The 24,894-nt window shown below is 33.6% G+C and overlaps 1 protein-coding gene across 9 annotated transcripts in view; it reads right to left on the minus strand.

Annotated features, from left to right (window-relative positions):
- The window catches only part of ARHGAP12 (Rho GTPase activating protein 12), a 108,310-nt gene that overhangs the window by 6,585 nt on the left and 76,831 nt on the right, over positions 1-24,894 (minus strand). For all 9 annotated transcript variants that reach the window (XM_081057502.1, XM_081057507.1, XM_081057506.1 and 6 more), the window contains 6 exons: positions 24,557-24,618; positions 14,547-14,628; positions 9,482-9,583; positions 7,058-7,156; positions 3,671-3,773; positions 2,166-2,282 (listed from right to left, as the gene is read on the minus strand). In XM_081057502.1, coding sequence (XP_080913628.1) covers positions 2,166-2,282; positions 3,671-3,773; positions 7,058-7,156; positions 9,482-9,583; positions 14,547-14,628; positions 24,557-24,618 — 565 coding nt within the window. The remainder of the gene's footprint in view (positions 1-2,165; positions 2,283-3,670; positions 3,774-7,057; positions 7,157-9,481; positions 9,584-14,546; positions 14,629-24,556; positions 24,619-24,894) is intronic.

Below are 24,894 nucleotides of genomic sequence, written 5' to 3' on the forward strand. Positions count from 1 at the left end.
CTTTAGTTCACAAAACAGCTAAACCATTCAGAGCACAACAGAAAACATGCAGTGCATCCAGAATTCTTTATCATGACCTTATGCTTTATTATGATCTGCACTCTGCCTACCTTTTCCAATTTTATTTCAAACAATTTTCCTTCTCTTATTCTTGCCTACGAGCCTTTTTACTTTCTACCCCATTTGTAGATATTTCCCCAAATTTAGCTTCTTCTCATCACTCCTGGTCTCAGTTACGTGTCATCTCCATAGAAACACCCTCTGACCATCCTATCTATGGTAACTCAATTCCAGTCACTGTATTAGGTTCTTCATAGTTGTCATCACTCTTTTAAATTATCTTTTCCATCTCTAATTTTTATAGGTAAGTTTTATGAGGGCAGAGACCTCGTAATTCTTGAACACCAATCGGTATTCATAGCACCTAGGCTCAGGCCTAGAGCTAGCACTTAGTAAATACTCCGGTATTTTTTAAACTATTAAAATAAGTATGTGCATGCCCATCAGGTGCCAACACTTGATTTCACAAAGTATATTTCAAAGGCTATTCTATCTAGTAATCTTTCAGCCCAAAAGTTTTGAAATGTCATATTCGTGCTATATATTCAGAAAAACAAACAAATTATCTGTAGTGGTGAATACCATGAAGTGGCAAGTTTGTATTTCTCAATGAAAATGGCCTGGTGAACAAATCAGCAGCAGTGCTTTCCTATTCATTTATTTGACAGTGTTCTTTAAAGACTCTGAATTCAAAAATATAAATTCTTATGCATTATCTGGGAGTACTTGTTTGTCTATAACCTTTAACAGTGCTATTCTGAGGACTGGCCCAGTGGCTCAGGCGGTTAGAGCTCCACGCTCCTAACTCCGAAGGCTGCCGGTTCGATTCCCACATGGGCCAGTGGGCTCTCAACCACAAGGTTGCCAATTCAATTCCTTGAGTTGTGGGACGGTGGGCTCTGCCCCCTGCAACTAAGATTGAACACAGCACCTTGAGCTGAGCTGCCTCCCGATTGCTCAGTTGGTTGGAGCACATCCTCTCAATCACAAGGTTGCCGGTTCTACTCCCGCAAGGGATGGTGGGCAGCGCCCCCTGCAACTGGCAACGGCAACGGCAACTGGACCTGGAGCTGAGCTGCGCCCTCCACAACTAAGACTGAAAGGACAACAACTTGAAGCTGAACGGCACCCTCCACAACTAAGATTGAAAGGACAACAACTTGACTTGGAAAAAGGCCTGGAAGTACACACTGTTCCCCAATAAAGTCCTATTCCTCCTCAAAAAAATCTTTAAAAAATTTTTTTCTTATTATTTAAAAAAATAATAATAATAAAGAGTGCTATTTTGAATCACCTAGCTGAACTCTTCCCAGAAGTTTTAAATATCGTTTTAATGAAACCCATTTAATGAAAACTACTAGATGCTTTGTAAACAGATGCAAAGCATCTGTTCCAGTGATGGTATTTGTCAGAAACTTCACAATCGAGACAGATATATATGTATCCTTTACCTATATCTTTATGTACAAATAACTATCACTGTTTTCAATCATGTATTGGAAAATTTTACCTTGGGAATTAAACATGCTCGTAAGAACTAAAGGTATATACAAGTATATGTGATTTTAAAGAATGTTTTCTTATGAAGATTCTGTTAGTGCATTATGGTGCTTTTAGTGAAATAACAAATGTACACATTAAAAAAACACCACCATACACTAATTTTTAAATTAACATGAGAACTGAAGGCAAACAATCAAGAATAAAATTATTTGTTCAATATTTTTCTTCTTTCTTTCTACTGTGTTAGTAATTGTTTATTCAAAATTTCTTCTGACCTGTGTATCTCAAAACTAAAAATCTTTATTGTCAGGTCTTCTAAAAATCTGCCACCCGTCCCATCACATCGGTGGTTCCTCTGGTACCACCTAAAATCTTAGTTTGGTAGTTATGTCTATTCGATGGCCTAGTTAAAATAAATTCTACATGTGCATTAAAAAAAACAAATTTTTATTATTCCAATGTATTTTAATCACTGAATCTGATAACTTCATGAATAATGAGTAAGAACATTCTTACTCTGGAAATTTTTCAGTCTTTAATTTAAAATGCCTTATTTCTGATTTTGGCCAAAGTTCATTATTATAAACATTACATCTACCTACCTTTAATATAACCTTTTTCACGAACAGCTTGCAAAGTGGGGCGCCGTGTAAGAAACTTCTTCAAGTTTTTCTTGGTTTTTTTCTGTTCTGAAGAATCTATGCTAGACACTTTCATGGCTTAAAACAAACAGACAGTAAACATTATGCAAAATAGAAACTTTTTTCCACCTAGCACTCAAAATATATTAATCTCATATGTAAAAATCATAATATAAACTCAGTTATTCTAACTTTACTATGGTTTAAGAGTAACATGAAGAATCAAACTAGCACAGACCCAATTTCAGTGATAAACAAACAAAACATTTCATTTTTATCACTAAATACTGACCACAAATTACCTTCTTTAGTATATGTGCCAAAACATCCCTAAATTATTCTAATTTATATTCATTATTTCATAAATAATACAACTTATCTTCTTTGATACTCCATCAGTTATAGAACGGGAAATGACCAGCAAAAAAGAAAATCATAAAACATAAACAACAACAAAAAATCCCTATCCTCTCCTATCCTTACTGAACGAGGAATTGAGAGAGACCGAGAACGAAAGAGAGATCCATATTTTACATATATATTATAATTATTTATAGTTAAGTCTTATCATAATTATCTGTACTGAGCTAAGAATACTCTGAAAAATGTTCTACATTGCCTTTAGTCCTGATTTTTCTCAATTACAACAAAAATTCAAAAAGTAAACTTCTCAAAAATAACTATATTTGAGGAAACAATATATTAATAAAGAATTGAAATAAAATTTTCATGTATTTACACTGTTATATGGTGACAATGTCAGTAATAGACCTAAACTTCATTAGAATGAGGGAAAACAAAAGCAGAACTGATTTTCTAATCATTCAGTTACTTTGGAATGAAAAAACATTCTCAGTTACAAGTGAATTTGTTAAAACAGATTTAACAAAGTTCAGAGGCATAGTTAATGGCTTATATAAACCATGTAATTCACAAGAGGCCTGCATTAGACAACGCTATTCTTAAAATTGCTAGGTTTAGCTCTGGTCCTTTCTGTATATATAATCTGGAGACATGAGTGTGTGCAGCTGCACTTGCACAGATATATCCTAGTCCAGAGACGCTACCTAGTGTTCCATACAGAACCATGGTACATATCCCATGACTTTTCACTTCTTAAGGTGTAAGATTCTATCAAGAATCTTAAACAGTAATTACATATTTTTAAATCAATGAAGTTGAGCTTCCTAGAGACCTCAATAGAAATGCAATCTAATACATTTTGTCTCTAGAAGTATCACAATATCTCAAAATTAATCTGATGACATAGGAATGCATAGGATGAGGCTGAAAAATGACAGTGGGTTAACAAGGAGGATAATGAAACACTGAGACTGCAAGATCTTACCACTTTTCTTGTAAGACTGAAGAGTGCACTCAGCTTCCATGTATTTATTTAAAATCTTTGAAAAGCTAAAATAATGAGCTCATTCAAACCACTACCAAATAGAGAAAGAATAACTTACAACGAAGTTTTTTAGTATCCTTATGGTCCTTTTCTTTATCCTGCTTTTCTATTCCTGGTGAATCTGGGATCTCCTCTTCAATTGCTTCATCAGGTTCTATTGTCTATTGGTTAGAGATTTCCCAAACACACATTACTTTAGGTATAACAGTATATTTCTCAGAATGATCAGTTATTGACTCTTCCAAATGATTTTAAGGAACCAATTAATACTATATAGTATGTTTATTTAGATAGTTGCTAACTAAGTCATTTAAAATATTCTTTTCCCTCAGGTGGCGTTAATTCTGAATTTTAAAAAAATTACTGATAATTCACAGGACAATGGGTTTACACTGATAATAAGGCAATCTTGCCTCATTTTGAGCAAGTGCTTAGGCATGACAGTGATAACAGTTAAAAGGTCAGGCTATAGTCTGTCATGATAGAACAGGATGAAGCTAATTCTGTTAAAACAGTACAAGATAAAGCTAACTAACCAATGACGCATTGATTTTTCACACCAACAATCTTTTTAAATTATACTTTGAATCGATAGCTAATTATCACTCACAGACTCATGGATCTTAGGAACTGAAGGAAATCCTAGAGCTCTACAGCCTAACCACAGTCACTTTTACAGATTAAAAAACTAGGATAAGTTCTCAAGTCAAAAACATTGCTTTCCTTTCATATTGAGGTCTTTACTCCACCGAGAATTTATTTTTGTGCATAGTGGAGGGCAACGTTCTATTTTCTTCTCGGATATCTAGTGGACCCTGCACCACTTACTGAAAAGTTTATTCTTCCTCAGTTTTCTACAGTGCTATATCTGGCATAAAGTATCCAAAGATAGAGGGGTCTGTTCCACAGGTCTTTGCATCTATGTATTCCAGTATGGATACTATATTGTATTAATTAATATAGTTTTATGAAGTCTTGATATAGAGCAAGTCCTTCCACTTTCTTCTTCATGAGTTTCTTGGATATTCTTAGCCCTTTGCATTTCTATGTGAATTTTAGAATAAGCTTCTCAAGTTCTTTCAGAAAACCTACTGGGATTTTGAATGAGATTCAAAAATTCCAATCTATGAATTTATAAACTATTTGGAAGAATACTGTATCTTTACATTATTGAATCTTTTATTCCATCAACATGATATACTTTTCATTTAATTAGGTTTAAGTTCTGTAATTTTCCCTGCAAAAGTCTTGCACATCTCTTGCTACATTTATTCCTCAGTACATTTTGCCACTTTGTAAATAGTACACATTTTTAAATTTCATAGTTAATAGTAAATTCCTCTGTTTTTACCTTGTTTATTCCCTGATCCTTTGATTTAAAACAACCACTTAATCCGCAAGGCCTTCCCTGACCCCCACACTAGGTTAGCCCCTACTTAATCAGTACTTTTATAGTATGTTGTACATCCCTTACCACCATAAAACTCATCACATTTCATTCTATGAACTGCTCAGTTGTCTGTCTTCAGTAATCTTGTCTTTGCTGGTAAGCTCCATATAGAAAGATGTAGAATCTGGCTACATGCTGCTACATCCCCAGGGCATAAGGCACTCAAACATTTGTCAAATGAATGTAGCCAAGCTTGCTTTCAAGAAATAGCGAGCAGATTACTGTAACTGGAGCTAGAGGTCCATATTGGATAGACTAGACAGTACATTTGAAAAGACAGACTGGGCTTAGGGTGTTGAATTTTAAGGTGAGTCACAGAAGGTTTCTGAGCAGGAGAGGATTATAAAATTGACATTAGGAAGCTTCATACACCAATGGCATTAAGAACAGACTGGTGAGTGTCTTTTGATAGACAACTGGATAAAGAAGATGTGGTACATACATACAATGGAATATTACTCAACCATAAAACAGATGAAATACTACCATTTGCTACAACATGGATGGATCTTGAGAATATCATGCTAAGCAAAATAAGTTAAATGGAAAAAATCAAGAACCATATGATTTCACTCATATGTAGGTATAAAACTGAAAGCAACACATAGACAAGCAAACAAAAACTCACAGACACAGACAACAGTTTAGTGGTTACCAGAGGGAAAGGGGGCTGGAGGTTAGAAAAGGGTAAAAGGAAAAAAAGAAAAAAGAAAAGGGCAAAAGGGGTCCAATATATGGTGATGGAAAGAGATCTGACTTCGAGTGGTGAACACACTACAATGTACAGATGAGGTGTTATAAAACTGTAGACTTGAAACCTACATGATTTTATTACCCCAATAAATAAAATAAAATAGAAGAACAGATTGATGGGGCATGAGATGAAATAAGGAAAACTGTTCAGGAGGTTACTCTTATCTTAGTATAAACACATAAAGGCCTGTCTGTGGTTTCAGGAATAAATGGAAAGGAAGGAACAAGATTCAGAAATAGCATACAATATTACAAACAGCAAAGGAAGAATATATATAGATTGGTGAGTAATTTGCTAGAAGAGGTAAAAGTTGGAGGCAGAAGAGTTAAAGAATACCTAGATTCCAAATCTGGATGTTTTGAACTGAGTGAATCATAAAATTTTGGAGTTTGAAAGTATACTTGGAGACAATCAATTCCAACCTCTCTATTTTAGAAAGTGAGAAAAGTGAGGCCCAGAGGTGGAATATCTCAATAAGATCACAAATCTTATTAATAATGAGGCTTTACCTGTAAAGTCTCTGAAAGATACCTTTATCTCTACTAAAGCCAGAGATTCCCAACTTTTTTTTCTGTCTCTGTTTAATTTAAAATCATAACACATTCCCTAAGTATTCACTTTCATTTTTGTCACTGACATTCAATCCTTAATCAGGAGCCATGTCCCCATACGATGAGGGGGTAAGAATATAGCCTAAGAAAGTATAGCCCCTAGTTGTTTATCACTGCTCTTACTAACAAAGTTTCAGAGGTTCTTTTTTGGTTGTTATATATATAAGAGGAGATTTACTAGGAACATGAAGGCAATGAACACTTATTTGTAGGGGGATGGGGGAAAGCTAGAACACCTGAAAATACCTCGGGGGAGAGGCTACAGAGATGTCACCAGGAAAGAAAAAGTGCTAATAAAGAGACTACAGCTTCATTCATTTCACAATTTTGCCTCGGACCTGTTTCCAACTCACTGAGTCATTGAATAAATACTATGTACTAGGCACAGTTTTATGATCCCTTCTTCTTGAACTATTTCTTTTTGGACCAATCCCTCATGTGAAAATTACTTAAAATAATTTAAATATTTAAATTATTACTAAATTGACCACTGTCTTTCCTAGCTGTCAAAATATTAAAAAGTGTTTTTTCACATATAAATTGGAAACCAGATATGAATAACCAATTAGCCAAAAAAAAAAAAAAAAACACTCTGAAGTGAAAAATAGTTGACCTAAGTTAAATACATACCTGACTATTGATAGCAGTAGTAAGAACTTTAAACCAATCATTAATAACAGTGTCATTATCAGACTGAATCAGCAGTTCTGTTCCTTGACGGGTTTTCAGCTTTCCAGAAAAGGGGCGGGGGAGAGTATGGTTAGTGCTTTAAACCAAATAAATGAACACAATTAATTCAAAGTCTAAAAAACCACCAGCAAAAGATTAGATGCCATATATTATGTGATGCAAGGTTTAAGTACTACACAATGGGATACCTTTTATTTTAGTATAAAACATTATCAGCTAAATTATTTTCGAAAACATGTTTTCCTCACAATAAATTCAGTGAAAATCTAATAATTTAGGATCCCAAATTCCATCACACAGATGGCATAAAATTTGCTGCAATGTAGTATACTTTATCATTTAAAAATGTATTGAAGTATCAAAGCAGTACATTTTAAATTAGAAACGTAATTTATTTGTAAAGAAATAAAATCTATGATATTTCTACATAAATCTGAGAAATTGTTTCTCTCTCTCTGGTTAAAAAACAAATGTAGAAAGAGTTAGACGTCCATTATTTCTTATTTATTAAGCAAATATAATGGCTTAGTAGAGAAAGAGTACAGACACTATATATTGCATCTCTTTGGGGCAGAAATACTACTAAATTTACTAACGTGTCAAATCATGAACTAACTCAGTTAATATTATGTATTATGCTATATGAAGGCAATAACCAATTTATGTATAATCACTTTGGTTCAAAGTTTCTTACACTTGACTGAGGAAGAATTTTAAGGTAGTTGGAAAAAGCATTCCTCTTATTTTCTGGTTAATAACTGCTTATTTTTTTTCCTAGAAGAACATATGACAATGTATACCAAACAATATTCTCAGACATACGCCCCAAGCAGTTCCTGAAGTAATGTTTAGAAAAGGTATTCCTCAAAATAAATAACCAGTTATGTGATATTAATTTGGGAAATATTGGACTGAAGAAAGTTAAACCAGAATCTCCGCTCAAGACTTCTCAGTGCTGATATTCCAGGGTGTGCTGTGATTTTCTTAGCAAGGAATAAAATATACACTGTTTCCTAGATTTATTTGACTATGGAATCCTTTTCATTTGGAATTAGTTATTCAGACTGCAAGGCTAATTCAGGAAACAGCGACTTCCTTTCTTGCATTTCTTTCTAGAAAGGGATCAAGCCAGTCAACCAATATTGAATATTCAGTGCACAAAAGATCCTGTTAGAGGTTCTTACTTAAAGATAAGGAAAAATACAGTTTCTGTGCTTAAAAAAACAAAAAAGCTTTAATCATCTAGTGGAGGAAATGATTTACAGATGGTGATAACGCAAGGTACACTGAAATAAATGCTACTTTAAAAGCCAGAGAAGAAGCATCAGTGTTGTGGTATCATTTCTCATGGGTCTTGGAAGATTGGTAACGTTTAACAAGCAGAGATTGGCATGGATCAGTACCCAAAAAGTGCAAATCATAGAGGCAGCAAAATAGAAACTAATCGAATCTGCCTGGACAACAGACAGGAAAGGACCGAAACATGAGGCTATAAAGGCTGGGCTCTGCAAGACTTTGCAAAGACAGCCTCAGAAATTCCTCCTCTCTGTACCCACACCTCTCAGCAATGCGACTTTGCTGCCCCTCAATCAACAGGTGGACTATAGTTCCCCAAACCCCAAATACTTGGCTGGCCTTCTGACTTGCTTTTACCAACAGAATACACTCATGTGTGGCTTCTAAATCTAGGCCTCAAGAAGTCTTGCAGCTTCCACTGACACCTTCCTGGAATCCTGATACCGCCATGTAAAGAAGCCTGTGGCGGCTGGCTTCCTTAAGAACGAGAGAGATAGGGGAGAAAGAGGCCTCGCAAACAGCTGGCACAAACATGAGACATGTGAACGAGACTGTCCGGCACCAGTTAAGCCACCAGATGACCCAAGCCTCATGAATGGTCCCAGGTGAGATCAGAAGAATCACTCAGCTTGGTATAGGCCAAACTGAGCAAATAAAATGATTCTTTTCTGAAGCTGCTAAATTTTGGGGTGGTGTGTATGCTGCAATAAATAACTGATACAGAATCATATGCTACTGCGGAGGATTTTTAATGACAAAATGAAAGTTCATTTTTTAACATTAGGTTTCATACCTAAAGTAAACCACATCCTTTTTATTGTTGCTGGGGAAAGGCAAGATTTGTGGAACAAAGGCTCATAATAAACAGTCTGAGATCCAATAACTTATGCAAATAAAGTCCAATCTTTACACCAGCTTTTTTTCTTAAATTATGATACAAACTGACTTAATGATCAACTTTGCCTTATCTAGTCATATTGATAGACCAGTTCCTAAAATAACTCAAAAAAAGAAGATCCAATGACTACAGTTAAGAATCTGAATTATGCTTAGAAAGAAATTTATTACCTCAAATACATTCTTTTTGCTGGATTTATCCTTTGAAGCCATCTCAATCGTCGCCCCCTTAAGGTCCACTGTGAACTCTGGTTTGGACTGATTGCTCCCAAACTTCATTTTGAAAAAAGGAAAAACCTTTATGTGATATTCATGTATACGTGTGCATTCAAAAAGCATTAAGATCACTTTTACATTAACAAAACCAAAGAGATGATTATCTCAAATTCTTATTCTTTCCATATTATAAAATAACAATTCTTGCTTTATAATTGAAAAATGTCTACATGAATATATATATATACATATATATGTGTGTATATATATATATAGTTCATTGAAAAGGAAATAAAATGGCTCAACTCCCATTGTAAGAAAAATACGAAAGTCACACTAAAATCTTTTTTCACCCAACAGTGTAGCAAAAAAAAAAAGAAAGAAAGAAAACCTAAAAGTTGATGAAAAAGTGTGTTGGTGAGGCTATCGACTAATAGGCCCGCATATACAAGTGGGGTATAAACTGGAACAACTCCTAGAGAGGGAAAATTGATAATTCTATATTTGCAAATTTACAAACACATGTAGTCATTGGCTTAGCAATTCCATTTCTTGGCATTTATCCTAGACTAATATGACTATATAAAATGATGTGTTTAAAAAGGAAAGGCCATAGTCTTATATATGTATAAATAATATGTGGCAGATATCAAGTGCTTTTCCACCTAATAAACATTCTCTAAACCTGATTTTGTGATTTCAAGAGTTATTTCCTTATCGACTATTTATGTTGTCAACAACTGCCAATAACTTGTAAAACTAGAAAACTCTAAGCCCCATGTTCTTTTATTCAGCCTTTGGTAGAAATTGTAACTAAAGCCAGATGCTACAAAGCCTTAGCAATGTAATGAGGAACTGTGAACAGAACAGGAAGACAGCTGACATGGGTGGTTTGAGAAGAAAAGGTACTTAACTAGCTATTATATTTTGTTAATCAGATAAAGAAAAAATTAGCAAGTAGCAGAAAATTTATGTCAAATGTAGATTTACACTGTACCTTGCCATCATTAACTTAAATTTTTGTTTAGTCTAGTCACTAAGAACAGAGAATAGCATTCCTGTGGTACTGAAAGATTTAGAGGTTTTAAAATCTTTAAGGGCTGATAAATTGTAATCATAAAGTTATAAATATTTGTGACAGGGAATTTCATTTGCTAAAATATTTTCAAGTCAAATTAAGTTTGTCATTGGAAATGGATCTTACCCACCAACCTTGTGATAACTTACTCACAGTGTCAGTGACTCTACTTAGTAGTTTCACATTTAATAAATGGTTCGACTTCATCTTTTTCCTTTTACTTCATCTTTGCAGCTAGCAATGTGGACTTAAATAATGTACTTGTTATAACAAAACAAAATTTAGGATATATGGAATTTTTATTAGTGAAATCAAAATTAAAATCACAATAAAAATTTTAACTATTCTACAAATGCTTGGCCTTCTTAAGTACCTTTGTCATTCAAAAGACGTTTATTTAATTAACTATAAAACTACCATGAGCAGATAACTTTCTGAGCAAAAATAATACAGTATCTCAAAAGTTAAAGAACTTAAATGTACACATTTAACAGAATGATAAAAATCAATTTAACTTGTCATTTCATGCTCTGTAGGTGGTTCATTATAGGGTATAAATAACTAGCCAAATAAGATACAGCAACTAAATATAAATACAATAACATGATGTGGAATGGTAGAAAAATGCCTTCAATATGGTTGGCAAAATTTTGTGTTTGTCATTCTTTTTCAAAATCTAGTCTCGCTTTTCTCTACTGTAATCATCCTTATAATACATTCATGGCAAAGAAAATAGAATTACTGTGGCAAGGAGCATGCAACAAGAACACATACAGTGACAGCTGAAACAGGATCAGATTTTACATATGCGACAGCAGACCGATGACTGACAGAATTTTTCCAAGAAGAAAGCATCGAATGCAAGAGCTCAGACACTGAGCCCTGTTGGCAGAATGACTTGATGGAAAAAAGGAAGAAAATGACGATGTCATAACGATGCACAATGGCAAAATGACATACGAGAGAAGCATAATGGAACCAGGTAAGATAAAAATGCAATTCGACAAGTAGACACAACACAAGCAAAGCTAAACTTCCAAAGACCCTAAATTTATCTCAGAATATTTTCTGACTTTGTTATTACATAAATTCATGTTTTATTTTTAAGATGAATGCTTGATAGAACATTATACATGGAACAGACTTGTCTTAGTCTATGTTCACAACAGAAGACTTGAGGGGTAATAGAGAGAAGTCACTTCTGGTCCTCTGCCATCTTGCTCAGCCCCCTGCTCAGAAATCCCTTAACTTCCTTCCTTGTGCATGCTGAGCAATATCCTCTGGTACCCCTTTGAAGCCTTCTTACCTGAATGGCCCTACTATCCAGCTTGCCTTCCCCTTCCTCTAGGACAATAGTTCTCAAATAGATATCATTTTTGTCCCCCAAGAGACATTTGGCAATGTCTGGGGACATTTTCAGTCATCACAACTAGAGAAATGGGTGCTACTATCATCTGCTAAACAATGACAGGACAGCCCCTACAACAAAGAATTATCTCACCCAAAAAAGTAACTATTTTTAGCAATTTGAAATTAGGTATAAATTAATTTGAATAGCTAACCAATATTTGTGTGGTAATTTCTTAAATGCTCAAGGAATATGAGGAATGTTATCTGAGAGGGAGCATATGGCATGTTGTATTATAACTGCGCATGTGTTGGGCTTCCACCATCACAATGTAAGCTATGAAGACAGGGACCACGTTATTTACTGCTAAACTCCCAAGCTTAACAAGCTAACAATTCCCAGAACATAACAGACTTTTACGTCTATTGAACAAATGAGGTGAAATGAGGTAAGAAAAAAGCAAGTACACTTTCTATTACTGATATAACAAACCACTGGATAACTAATATTTTCCACAAAACTAGTAGAATGTATCCTTAAGGAGAAGGAAAAACTCACTGGATTTTTGGATAACATCGCAACTACGAACTCACTGGATTTTTGGATAACATCGCAACTACGCAAAATTTATCTTACACAGTGAAGTCGCATGCCACATATGTACATTTCATTTACTCAATTTTAACTAGCCATAGAACAAAAAATAAACACAAAGCATGAATGATTTACAAAAAAACAGAACTTCAAAACAGTATGGGTGATTTTGCTCAGCAATCCGTCAATAAATATATGTTCTGGAGTCAGTATAAAATTTGAACCAACTACTTCTTCAAGTAGATCTCTGTGTAAGTTTTTGCACTAAGTGTGAATTTAATTTTTAAAGAACCATACTTCTGTAACATGACCCCTTAACATAAACCATCCAAACTCAACTGAAGGAAAAACAATCTCTTCCAATATTAAAAGAAAAAAACTAGCTCTGCTAGAGACTGACTTCTCACATAGCACCTTCCAAAGAGATATGTAGGACAATTTTTATTATAGGTGATATTTGTCTTTTTGGCTTATATGATAGCATTAGAATCCCATCGTCAGCTAAGATGTGATTTCACTATGTAAACAGGATACATTTTAACTACAACAGATTTAGTTGGTGACTGAGCAGAAAAACACAGCTAGAATTCTTTTAAATTCTTTTTGAACAATTCTTATTACAGAGTTAATTAAGAAGCATCTTAATTGGCAATGTTGGAATAGAAAAATTAGGAAACAATCTGTATGTCCATCCTTAGAAGACTGGTTGAATGAATAATGGAACATCCATGTAATGAATATTATATAACCATAAAAAAGATTGAAAAAGACTATTATGGACTGAATAAAGTGATTTCCAACATATATTCCTAAGAGAAAAAAAAGAGCAAGGTACAAAAATATATAATGTCATAGCTATTGGCTATAAAATAAAATGTAAGACATATATTGCATTTTTTTGCATAAAATAGAATTAACTAGAAATTAATAAATGGCTACAAAAAAGAATCATCCTGCATATTTCATCAATTTTTAAGATTTCTGAATGTTGTGTATGCCAAAATACATTACGCACATTCTTTTTACTTGAATAATCTTACTCCCTTTTTCTTAGGCCATTTAAATTAGTTTTCTTTCCCTTAATATGTATTACACATGGAAAGAAAAAAGCGAGGCAGTCTGAGATTTTTAAATTTGCTATAAAATAAAAATTAAGAATTAACTGTACAAACAAGCATTTTATTATATCCCACATTTGTTTAGTTTATTGAGACTATAAAACAGTGACTATAGTTTATTCATTACATTATATTATTAATACCATTAATAAAATTTCATTTCAAGGCAAAAAAAAATCAAATAGTGAAACCCTAAAGGTAAGAATTCATTGAGAATTCTACAATTTCAAAATTGAGTAGCTCAGTGAATTTTAAACTATGTTTCTGCTACTGCACTTAGAATGGTATATAATACATATTAAGCATTCGAAAAGTGTTAGCTTTTATATGTCACAAATTATAATTTTAGTATTTGTACTACAAATAACTGAGGAGTAATGATAGCGAACACTCAAATACACAAAAAGCTTCAAAATCCTACAAGTAATGGCAACATTTCTTTTTCTTTAAAAGTTGATTGACATTCATACAGACCCAGACACCTAAATCACTAAGTATCCGGGGTCAGATCACAATTCATGGTGGAGCTTGACACAGTACTGCTTATTTTCTGACTAAATGCCTAAAACAGCAAAGTCAGAAACACAGGAGATCTTTAACATCCTGAAGATGACTTGAGAAATGTATTTGTTCTGTCATGCCCAACTAGTAAGCCTACCTTTCAATTCAATGGATAAAACAGAATTTGTTGATTTTAACCAGACTTTTTAAATTAGCCTTCTTTCTCTGATGAGTCAAAATGTATCTTTTTACTAAGAACTTCATTTACTTTTATTTGTACACCAGCTGTAGCTAGGACTCTGGAATACTTCATGAAATTCAGGTACAATACCATCCGCGTAATTTAAATGTATAAAGCCTTCAGAAAGAAGCAATACTTACCCAACTTGTGCTACTTCCTTGAGTTTTGGTAAAGAGTAAAGACGAACCCTGCAACACGGCCCAAGAAGACAACCAGTTCTTTCTGTAATTACAAGGATGACCAATAAATGTTCTACTATCCAGGTTTCCCAACCAAATTTTAAAAATTAAAAACTACTTAGCTGTTATCAGTGTTGTCCACAATTTACTGTCACTATTGACATTCTAATTGCTTTTATTGGGGATATAATGCTAATGGAAACTACAATAATTTTATGGTCCCAACATGATCATAAAGGCCCCCAAACAAATAAAGTTAGAGATGTAAGTTATCAGAGTAACAATATACTTAATTATGTTTACATGGGACCAATCCAGCACATTTATGATCAAGGGCACTAAAATTTATTTTAAAGCCACATAAATTGCACACCATTAACAGGCAAGAATTCCTATTCACAATTAAAAATTAGAAAAACATGCTTACCTTACCTAATTCTTTATAGTATAGATTGTTTTATATTGGTTATCTCCCTTCTCCTAATAAGGCTACACTAGGTAAGCAGTACACACTAGGTACATAAATGTATAATAAATTACATACTGATTGACAACTGAGGTTACTAAGATGAGAGTTTTATTTTCCTAAATTACAAAATCAACATATATAAAAGCTCTGAATACAGAAATGAAGGAAAGGCCCTATTTCTTCTCCTTCAATTCATATTTCAGAAATAACTAATGTTTTACTTTATAAGGGAATTCAATTGCTGGCAGGCTAAAGTGAATGTCAAGTATGTCTACGATAGGAACTTATTACGGCTTACACCTTATAGCCAAACATGTGGCCAGTTTTATGAAAACTATATAGGCATTCAAAAGAAGGTTTATTCTTTATTTTCAGAATGTAGAATTTAGTATCTATCAATCATACCTACATTATTTTATTATTACTTTTTATGTCTACTTAACCTTCAAGAATTAAAAAAGTGGAATACAGTTTACTACTACACAATCAACTAATATTTGACAAGAATACTCAATAAATAGTGCTGGGATAATTGGATAGTCACATTTAAAAGAATAAAACTGGAAGCAATATACAGATTTAATGCAATCCCCAGTAAAATCCCAATGGCATTTTTTTATTAGTTTCAGGTGAAGAAAGCAATGTAATAGACATCTACACCTCTCAAAAAGTGATAGCCTCCCTCCCCCAATCTACTACCCCTCTGACATCGTATGTAGCTGTTACAGTTCCGCTGACTCTATTCCCTATGCTGTACTCCACATTCTGTAAATATATATATATATATACATATTGTATATGTATATCTATATATATATATATATATAAAATTATAGTTGACATTATTATTCAGCTTCAGCTTCAGTTGTACACTGCAGTGGTCACCAATGGCATTTTTAAAGAAACAGAACAAAAAAAAAAAAACATCAAGTTTGTATCAAACTACAAAAGACCCTGAATAGCCTCAGCAATCCTGAGAAAAAAGAACAAAGCTGGAGGTATCATACTCCCTGACTTCAAATTATACTACAAAGCCACAATAATCAAAACAGCATGATACTGACAGAAAAAAACAGATACACAGGCCAATGAAACAGAATTAAGAGCCCAGAAATAACCCAAATACATATGGGCAAATAATTTTTGACAAAGGAGACCAAAACACACAATGGAGAAAAGAAAGCTTTTTCAATAAATGGTGCTGAGAAAATTGGAAAGCCATGTGCAAAAAAATGAAACTAGAGTGCTACTTGTCACCACACACAAAAATTAACTCAAAATGGATCAAAGACCTAAATATAAGACCTGAAATAATGAAATACACAGAAGAAAACAGAGGCAATAAAATTATGGGCCTTAGTCTTAGAATTTTATGAATTTGACCCCAAAGGCAAGGAAAGTAAAGGCAAAAATAAATGAAACTATATTAAACTAAAAAGCTTCTGTACAGCAAAAGAAGCCATCAACAAAACAAAAAGGCAACCAACTGAATGGAAGAAAATATTTGCAAACAATACCTCTGAGAAGGGACTAATATCCAAAAATATATAAAGAACTCATACAACTTAACAACAAAAAAAAACAAATCAATCAATCCAACTAACAAATGGGCAGAGTACCTGAACAGACACTTCTCAAAAAGACATATAAATGGCCAATAGATATATGGAAAGATGCTCAACCTTACTAGATATAAGGGAAATTCAAAACAAAACCACAGTAAGATACCACCTCACACCTGTTAGAATGGCTATTATCAACAAGACAAGTGTTAAAGAGGTTGTGGAGCAAAAGGAACCCATATGTATTGCTAGTGGGAATGTATATTGGTACAGCCCCAATGGAAAACACTATGAAGATTCCTCAAAAAATTAAGAATAGAGCTACCATATGACCCAGCAATCCCTTTTCTGAGTATCTACCCGAAAAACTTAAAAACATTTATTCATAAAGATGTACATACCCCTGTGTTCATTGCAGCATTATTCACGATGGCTAAGACATGAAAACAACCTAAATGTCCTTCGCTGGATGACTGGATAAAGATGATGTGGTACATATCTATAACAGAATACTACTACTCAACCATAAGAAAAGAAGAAATACTGCCATTAGCAACAACGTGGGTGGATCTAAAGAATATCATGCTAAGCAAAATCAATTTAAAAAAAACAAGAACCATATGATTTTACTCATATGTGGGATATAAAACAGAAAACGACAAATGAACAAACAAAACTCATGTACACAGACAACAGTAGAATGTTGACCAGAGGGGAAAGGAGATGGGGGAGGTAGAAAAGGGTAAAGAGGGTCAAATATATTGTGACGGAAGGAGACTTCACTTTGGGTGGTGAACACACAATGCACTATATGATATAGTATAGAACTATATACTTGAAATTTACATAATTTTATTAACTAGTATCACCCCAATAAATTTAATAAAATTAAGAAAAAAATAAAAAAATAAAAATGAAAGAATGAAACTGGACCCGTATCTTACACCATTCAAAAAAGAAATTAACTCAAAATAGATTAAAAATTCAAAAGTAAGATCTGAAACCATAAAACTCCTAGACAAAAAAACATATGAATAAAGCTCCCTGAAATGGATCGTGGTAATAATTTCTTGGATATGACACATAAAGCATAGCAACAAAATAAAAAATAAACAAGTGGGATTACATCAAACAAAGAACTTTCTGCACAGTGAAACAAACCATCAACAAAGTGAAAAGACAACATACGGAATGGGAAAAAAATTTGCAAATCATATACCTGTTAAGGGGTTAATACCCAAAATGTATAAAGAACCCACACAACTCAACAGCAAAAAAGAACCAATAACCCAATTTTAAAAATGGGCAAAAGACCTGAATAGACATTTCTCCAAAGAAGATATATGAAAGGCCAACAGGTACATGAAAATATGTTCAACTAGTCATTAGGGTAATGCAAATTAGAACCAAAATGAGATATCACCTGACACCTGTTAGAACGACCATCATCAAAAAGATAAAACATAGGGCAGCCAGATGGCTCAGTTGGTTAGAGCGAGCTCTGAACAACAGGGTTGCCGGTTCGATTCCCACATGGGACAGAGCTGCGCCCTCCACAACTGGATTGAAGACAATGAGCTGCCGCTGAGCTTGTGGAGGGGCAGCCGGATGGCTCAGTTGGTTAGAGCCCGAGCTCTCAACAACAAGGTTACCAGTTCAATTCCCACGTGGGAATGGTGGGCTGAGCCCTCTGCAACTAAAGATTGAAAAACAGTGACTGGACTTGGAGCTGAGCTGTACCCTCTGTAACTAGATTGAAAGACGACTTGGAGCTGATGGACCCTGGAGAAACACACTGTCCCCCAATAAAATATTTTTTTAAAAAGATAAGAGATAACAAATAATGTGGAGAAAGAGAAACTTTGTGTACTGCTGGTGGGATTGTAAATGGGTATAGCCACTATGGAAAACAGTATGGAGGTTCTTCAAAAAAATAAAAACAGAACTACCATATGATCCAGCAATTCCACTTCTGGGAATATATCCAAAGAAAACAAAAACACTCACTCAAAAAGATATCTGCACCCCCATGTTCACAGCAGCATTGTTTACAATAGCTCAGATAAGGAAATAACCTAAGCATCCATTGATAGATGAATAAATAAAGAATTAGTAGTATATGTGCATACAATGGAGTATTATTCAGCTATAAAAAATGAAGAAATCTTGCCATTATGGTAAGTGAAATAAGACAGAGAAAGATAAATACTGTATGATCTCACTTATATATGAAATCTTATAAACAAAACAAAACCTCATAGAAAAAGACACCAGACTGGTGGTTACCAGAAGTGTAGGGTGGGGGGAGGAGAAACTGGAGGGAGGTGGTTGAAAGATAAAAACTTCGTTACAAGATAAATAAGTACTAGATATATGATGTACAAAAAGATAACTGTAGCTAACACTTTTACATGCTATATAAGAAAGTTATTAAGAGAGTAAATCCTATCAGTTCTCATCACAAGGAGAAAATATTTTTCCACTCTTCTTTTTATTCTATCTATATGAGAAGATAGATGTTAGCTGAACCTATTACAGAATCACTTCACAATATACGTAAATCAAACCATCATGCTGCACACCTAAACTTAAACAGTGATGTATGTCAAGTATTTCTCAATAAAACGGGAAAATTTTTTAAATTAAAAAATGTTTACTGCTACTGAGTTTCTATTTTTCCTTTTATTGCCTGTTGTTTTTGTTTGTGGTTGTTCATGCTACTTATCTGGTGAAAAGGCTATTCTTAATGACTAATAGTCATAGTGGATCTATTCTCAGTGATTTATCATTTTTAAGTACTCACCTTTGTGATGCGTAATGCTTTTATCCTGAATTGAAAGTGTCTATTAAGAAAAAAGAAATCTTACCATTTGCAGCAACATGGATGGATCTAGAGAACATTATGTTAAGTGAAATAAGTCAGAAAGAGAAAGACAAGTACCATATGATCACACTTATATGCGGAACCTAAAGAAAAGAATAAGTGAATGAACTAATCAGAAACAGTTTTGGGGACAAAGAGGAAAAACTGAGGGTTGTTAGATGGGTGGGGGGTGGGGATAAGGGGAAATGTGAGGGGATTAGAAAACAGTCGGTAACCACAAAATGGCCTCAGGGTTTTTGAAAAATAATTTGGAGAACATAATCAATAATGTTGTAAAGATTTTGTAGGGTATCTGATGGACACTTGTCCCATTTGGGAGGCCACCTCAGGGAAGATGTAGATGCTTGATCAATGTACTATACACCTGAAACTGAACAATGGTGAATGCCAACTATAATTTTATATATATAATGTGATGGCTCAGTGCGATGTCGGAGGGATAGTGGATGGGGGGATGGGAGAGGGGGGTCCACAGTGTGAGGGATATAAATGATGAACATCTAAGTATTACCTTATCTTGTGCACCTGAAACTAATAATATATATATAAAGAAAGTGTCTGTTATTAAGATCCCTATTCCCACTTTTTAAAAATATCTTTGACGTGACTTTTTGTTTTTTTCAACTTTTCTGAATAATATTTTAGATGTCTCTTTTGAATTTAGTGGGGTTTCGTTTTGTGTTTCAGTCTGAGTACCTTTTTCTTTCAACAGATGAGTAAAGTCCACTTAGATTTGTTGATATTGAGATGAAAGATATATCTGGTACTTGTTCTGTCATCATTTTGTTACATTTTAAATTTATTTTGTTTTGTGTGGATGTCTTAAAATATTTTGGATTTATTTTTAATTGTGAATTTATTTATACTCAATGTTCTATTTCTTTAGATAGTATCTAGTGACTCCCCACACTGAAAAATGCTAAAATATATTTCCACTTCAAATAAACATTTTTGGTTTAGTTTTTAAAAATAAAAAAAAACTGGAGATCCAAGATGGCAGAGTAGACACATACTGTGCCTGCTTCCTTCTGTGAACACATTAGAATTACAACTAAATTATAGAACAATCAACCTGAAGTCCAGCTGAACAGAAGTTTTATAACTAAGGATACAGTTATCCTTAGCTTTCTCTCCTGCAGCTTTAGCCTTCAAGGTCACCAGGACCTCACTTAAGCAGCCAACACAGAGCGGGCTTTGATTCAAAGAGCCTGAGTTCATATTGTAAGAAGAAGAACAACCACTAAAAATGTTTGATTTAACAAGGCAGTTTGTACCTTGTAAAATGTATGAGTTATTAATAAATTGCATTTCTTCTTTTTATAGAGAACAAAAAAATGTTCTAAACTATAGAATAAATATGTAGGAACAAATACTGAATATTTGAAGAGTGAATTAATAATTTCCTCAAGGACTGAAGCACTTGGAATGAACTGCAAGCAGAATTAAGTCACATTTTTTTCCTGAAGAAAAAAAAAGACTGATGGACATACTTTTGTTATTTAGACTTGATTATCTGGCAAGTAGACATTGTATCAAAAAATAAATAAAGATCTAAAAAATAAATCAGTCATTTCAAAGAAAATATATGATAGTACTTGTTGACTTGTGGGATGCTCAAGCTGGATTCAGGAAAGAAAGAGGCACTCGAGATCTAATTAAAAGCATTTGCTGGATACTGGAGTGCTGCAGAGAATTTCAGAAGGGTAGTCAGTCTGTTTTATAGACCACATTAAAGCCTCTGTGTAGACTATGAAAAGCTATGGGTTGTTCTGAAAGCAACGGGCGTGCCGCCTCAGCACTCGACTGCCCTGATGTGTAACCTGTGTCGTGGACAGGAAGCCACTGTCAGGACAGAATATGGAAAATGGTTTCCTATAGGCAAAGGTGCCAGATAAGGGTGCATTTGATCTCCCTCTTTGTTTAATCTGTAAGCAGAACACATTATACAAAAAACTGGGCTAGACTCAGAGAAGGGAGGAGTGAGAACTGTTGGAAGAAATATCAGTAACTTAAGATACACAGATGATACCATCTTATTGGTGGAAAGTAGCCATGATTTGAAACGACTTCTGATGTAAGTGAAAGAAGAAAAGTGCCAAAGCAGGGCTGCATTTGAACATCTAGAAGACAAAAATCATGACTACAGAAAACTCACAACTTTAACATAGACAATGAAGACACTGAAATTGTTAAAGATTTTGCTAACCTTGGTTCAGGCATCAATTAAAATGGAGACTTCAGTTAAGAAATCAAGAAAAGGCTGAGACTTGGAAGGGCAGCAATAGAAGAATTAAAACCAAAGATGTGTCATTAGACACCATTTGATCATCCACACTCTCATACTCCCAATTACTATGTACGGATATGAAAGTTACACAGTCAAGAAAGCTGACAGGAAAAAAAATGATTCATTTGAAATGTTGGAAAGAGCTCTACCGATACGCTGAACTGCCAAAAAGACCAACAAGTGGGTCTCAGAGCAAATTAAGCCTGAAATATCGCTGGAGGCAAAAAGGACAAAACTGACATGGTCCTACTTTGGACACCGCATGAGAAGGCAGGGTTCTTCGGAAAAGACAGTGATGCTGATTTAAATAGAAGACAGCAGGAAAAGAGGAAGACCAAATATAAGACGAACTGATTCCATAAATGAAGCCACAGGCATGAGTCTCCAGGAGCTGAGCAGGGCTTCTGAGAAGAGGACATTGTGGACATCACTCATTCATTGGGTGGCCAGGAATGACTGAAGGGCACATAATACACATTTGTTGACAATAACAAATTAAGGTTTTCAGATAGAGTTTTTAGAAAACTTGGCATGTCTGCCACTACGAAATTGAAATTTTCCAATACGTAATGACTTTTCCTGATATTACTGATTTGTGATTCTGTGATATTATAAAATAAAATGTGTCAACATCTGACAATCAGTTAACTTAGTAAACCAATATTTTCCAAATGACCTACAAGATACTACAAAATTACGCATGGGTAAAGATTCATTTAAAGTGCAACACACACCCATGAATTTTAATGTAACTGAGTAATGAAAGTTTACTGATGGTTTTTCAGTTTTCATTGCAACTAACAGTTGTGGAGTTTTGGTGCAGCAGAAATATATTCACAGTTATTTGAGAAGGCTATTAAAATATTCCTCCCTTTTCCAAATTTATCTATGTAAGGGAGTATTTTATTCACATACTTCAACCAAAATAATATGTTACAACAGATTGACTGCAAGCAGAGATGAGAATCCAGCTTATCTTTCATTAAGCTACATATCAAAGATTTGTGAAAATGTCAGTGCCATGCTTTTCACAGAAAAAATTTTTGTATTAGAAAATACAACGGCTTTTCTTCATAAAAATATTATCCATGTTAAAATGTACAGGGTTATTAGTTTTAAGAATTAATGAATATTCTTAAAATTTCTGTTTTAACTTCTCAGAGTAAATACCTATAAACTATATGAACAAAAGTTGTTAGCAGTAATCAATGATTTTTAAGAGTTTAAAGGGGTCCTCAGAATAAAATATTTGAGAACCACTAATATACAGGAAATTAAGACTATTTTGTTCAAATCTGTATAAATATATTTGAAAATGATGAAATGGATATTCTTAGGAAAACATAAATCACCAAGAGTATTCCAAAAGAAGCAGAAAAATCTAAAAGACTAATTATTAGTTAAAACAACAACAATGAAAACACACAAAACATCCAAAGAATTATCTGCACTTGGTCAAAAGAGAGAAAGAGAAAAACAAAGACCCAATTTACAAGTGACTTCTACCAAAGAACAGTTTAAGGAACAGATAATTGCAGTATTTGTAAAGCTATTTTAGAGCACTTAAAACTTCTAAGTACTAAAACCTGGCAGAGACAGTTCAATTAAAGCAAATCTAAAAAGCTAAACTACATGTAAATTTTAAACTCTTTCTTAAACAACAGACTGATCTCATTTTGACTACAAAATTATAGCATTTTAGAAGTTTTTAAAAACTTGGGAAATCGCAACTTAGCTTATAAAGAGTTGATTTCTTTAATTCATTAGGAGGTACTACACTTTAATCAAAAAAAGCCAACAACCCAATAGAAAAACAAAGGGTATGAACTGACAATTCAAAAACAACAAAAAAAGACAAATGGCTTATGATACTATACCCCTCACACACACACAAAAGCAAATGAAATTACCATTTTCTCGCTAATATCTATTAGCAAAAATCAACGAATTTGACAGCATATTGAACGGGCAGAAATCCACTGCTATGGGAGGTGTGGACTGATTCGGTGCCTCAGAGAACAATTTGGAACACTCAAGATGACCACTGCATATGGCCTAGAAATTCCACTTTTGTAAAATGTATTCTATAGGCATATTTGCATACTTGCAAAATGAATTATGCAAGATACTAGGTATAATATTGTTTGTAATTGCATAAAGAAACGTAAACATCCTAAATGTCTCCCAAAAGACAGGTACATTCACATACTTGCAAAAAAAATCATAGTTAAATAAACTGATAAAACCACACAATATATAACTGCAGCAGTCAGAAATGCAGCAGTCAGAAATGCATGCAATGAAATGGAACCATCTCCAAGTTAAACTATCAAAAGGTTATATTTAAAAAATTAATCTATGCACATATAAACATTCTATCTCTAGATTACAACACTATATATCTCATTAAACTGTTTGCCTAAGGGGAAGGAAATGTTGGCTGGGTGACTAACTTTTGACTAAATATTTTGTGTACTTTTGTCTCTTGCCATGTGCATTTACTTCTTATTGAAAAATATTTTTTAACAAAGCTAATGCTTGCTGAGAATCCTCTGCCTTATCATCTCTGAATTTAATATTACCTTAAGTAATACCAAAATGAAAATTTTCATGATTTCATGATAATCCTACATACATTATATTAGAAAATATATTATTTCAAATTCTTATGAACTTTATGAACATTTCTTCTAGAATATAATTATATTCAGTTTTTATTTATTTCAATCAGATGAAACAAGTCAGAATATTTGTGATTTGTGTACTTACCGAACCTTTTTTCCATTTTCAGTAATTTTTGTTACATTTAATAATCCAAATTTCTCTTGACCCTATGGAACAGAGTAATACACTATGTATATCATTCATATAGATAATGAGTCCAAATGCTTACATGACAGAAATAAAATGATCTGATACTCTAAAAATTAGCTTGAAAAAAGATTAGTTAGTATGTAACGTGTTTCATCCTAGAGCACATTAAGAATACAACTTCCTAATACTTCTGTAAAGATATTTTCAGTAATTTTATAATTAAACACTTCCTCTTCTCAAGTCATAGCAGCCATAAAGTATTTTGCTGTCAAACTGGATTTCCATATAAATGC

The sequence above is a fragment of the Rhinolophus hipposideros genome, assembly GCF_964194185.1.
Source record: "Rhinolophus hipposideros genome assembly, chromosome: 1".
Lineage (NCBI taxonomy): Eukaryota > Metazoa > Chordata > Mammalia > Chiroptera > Rhinolophidae > Rhinolophus > Rhinolophus hipposideros.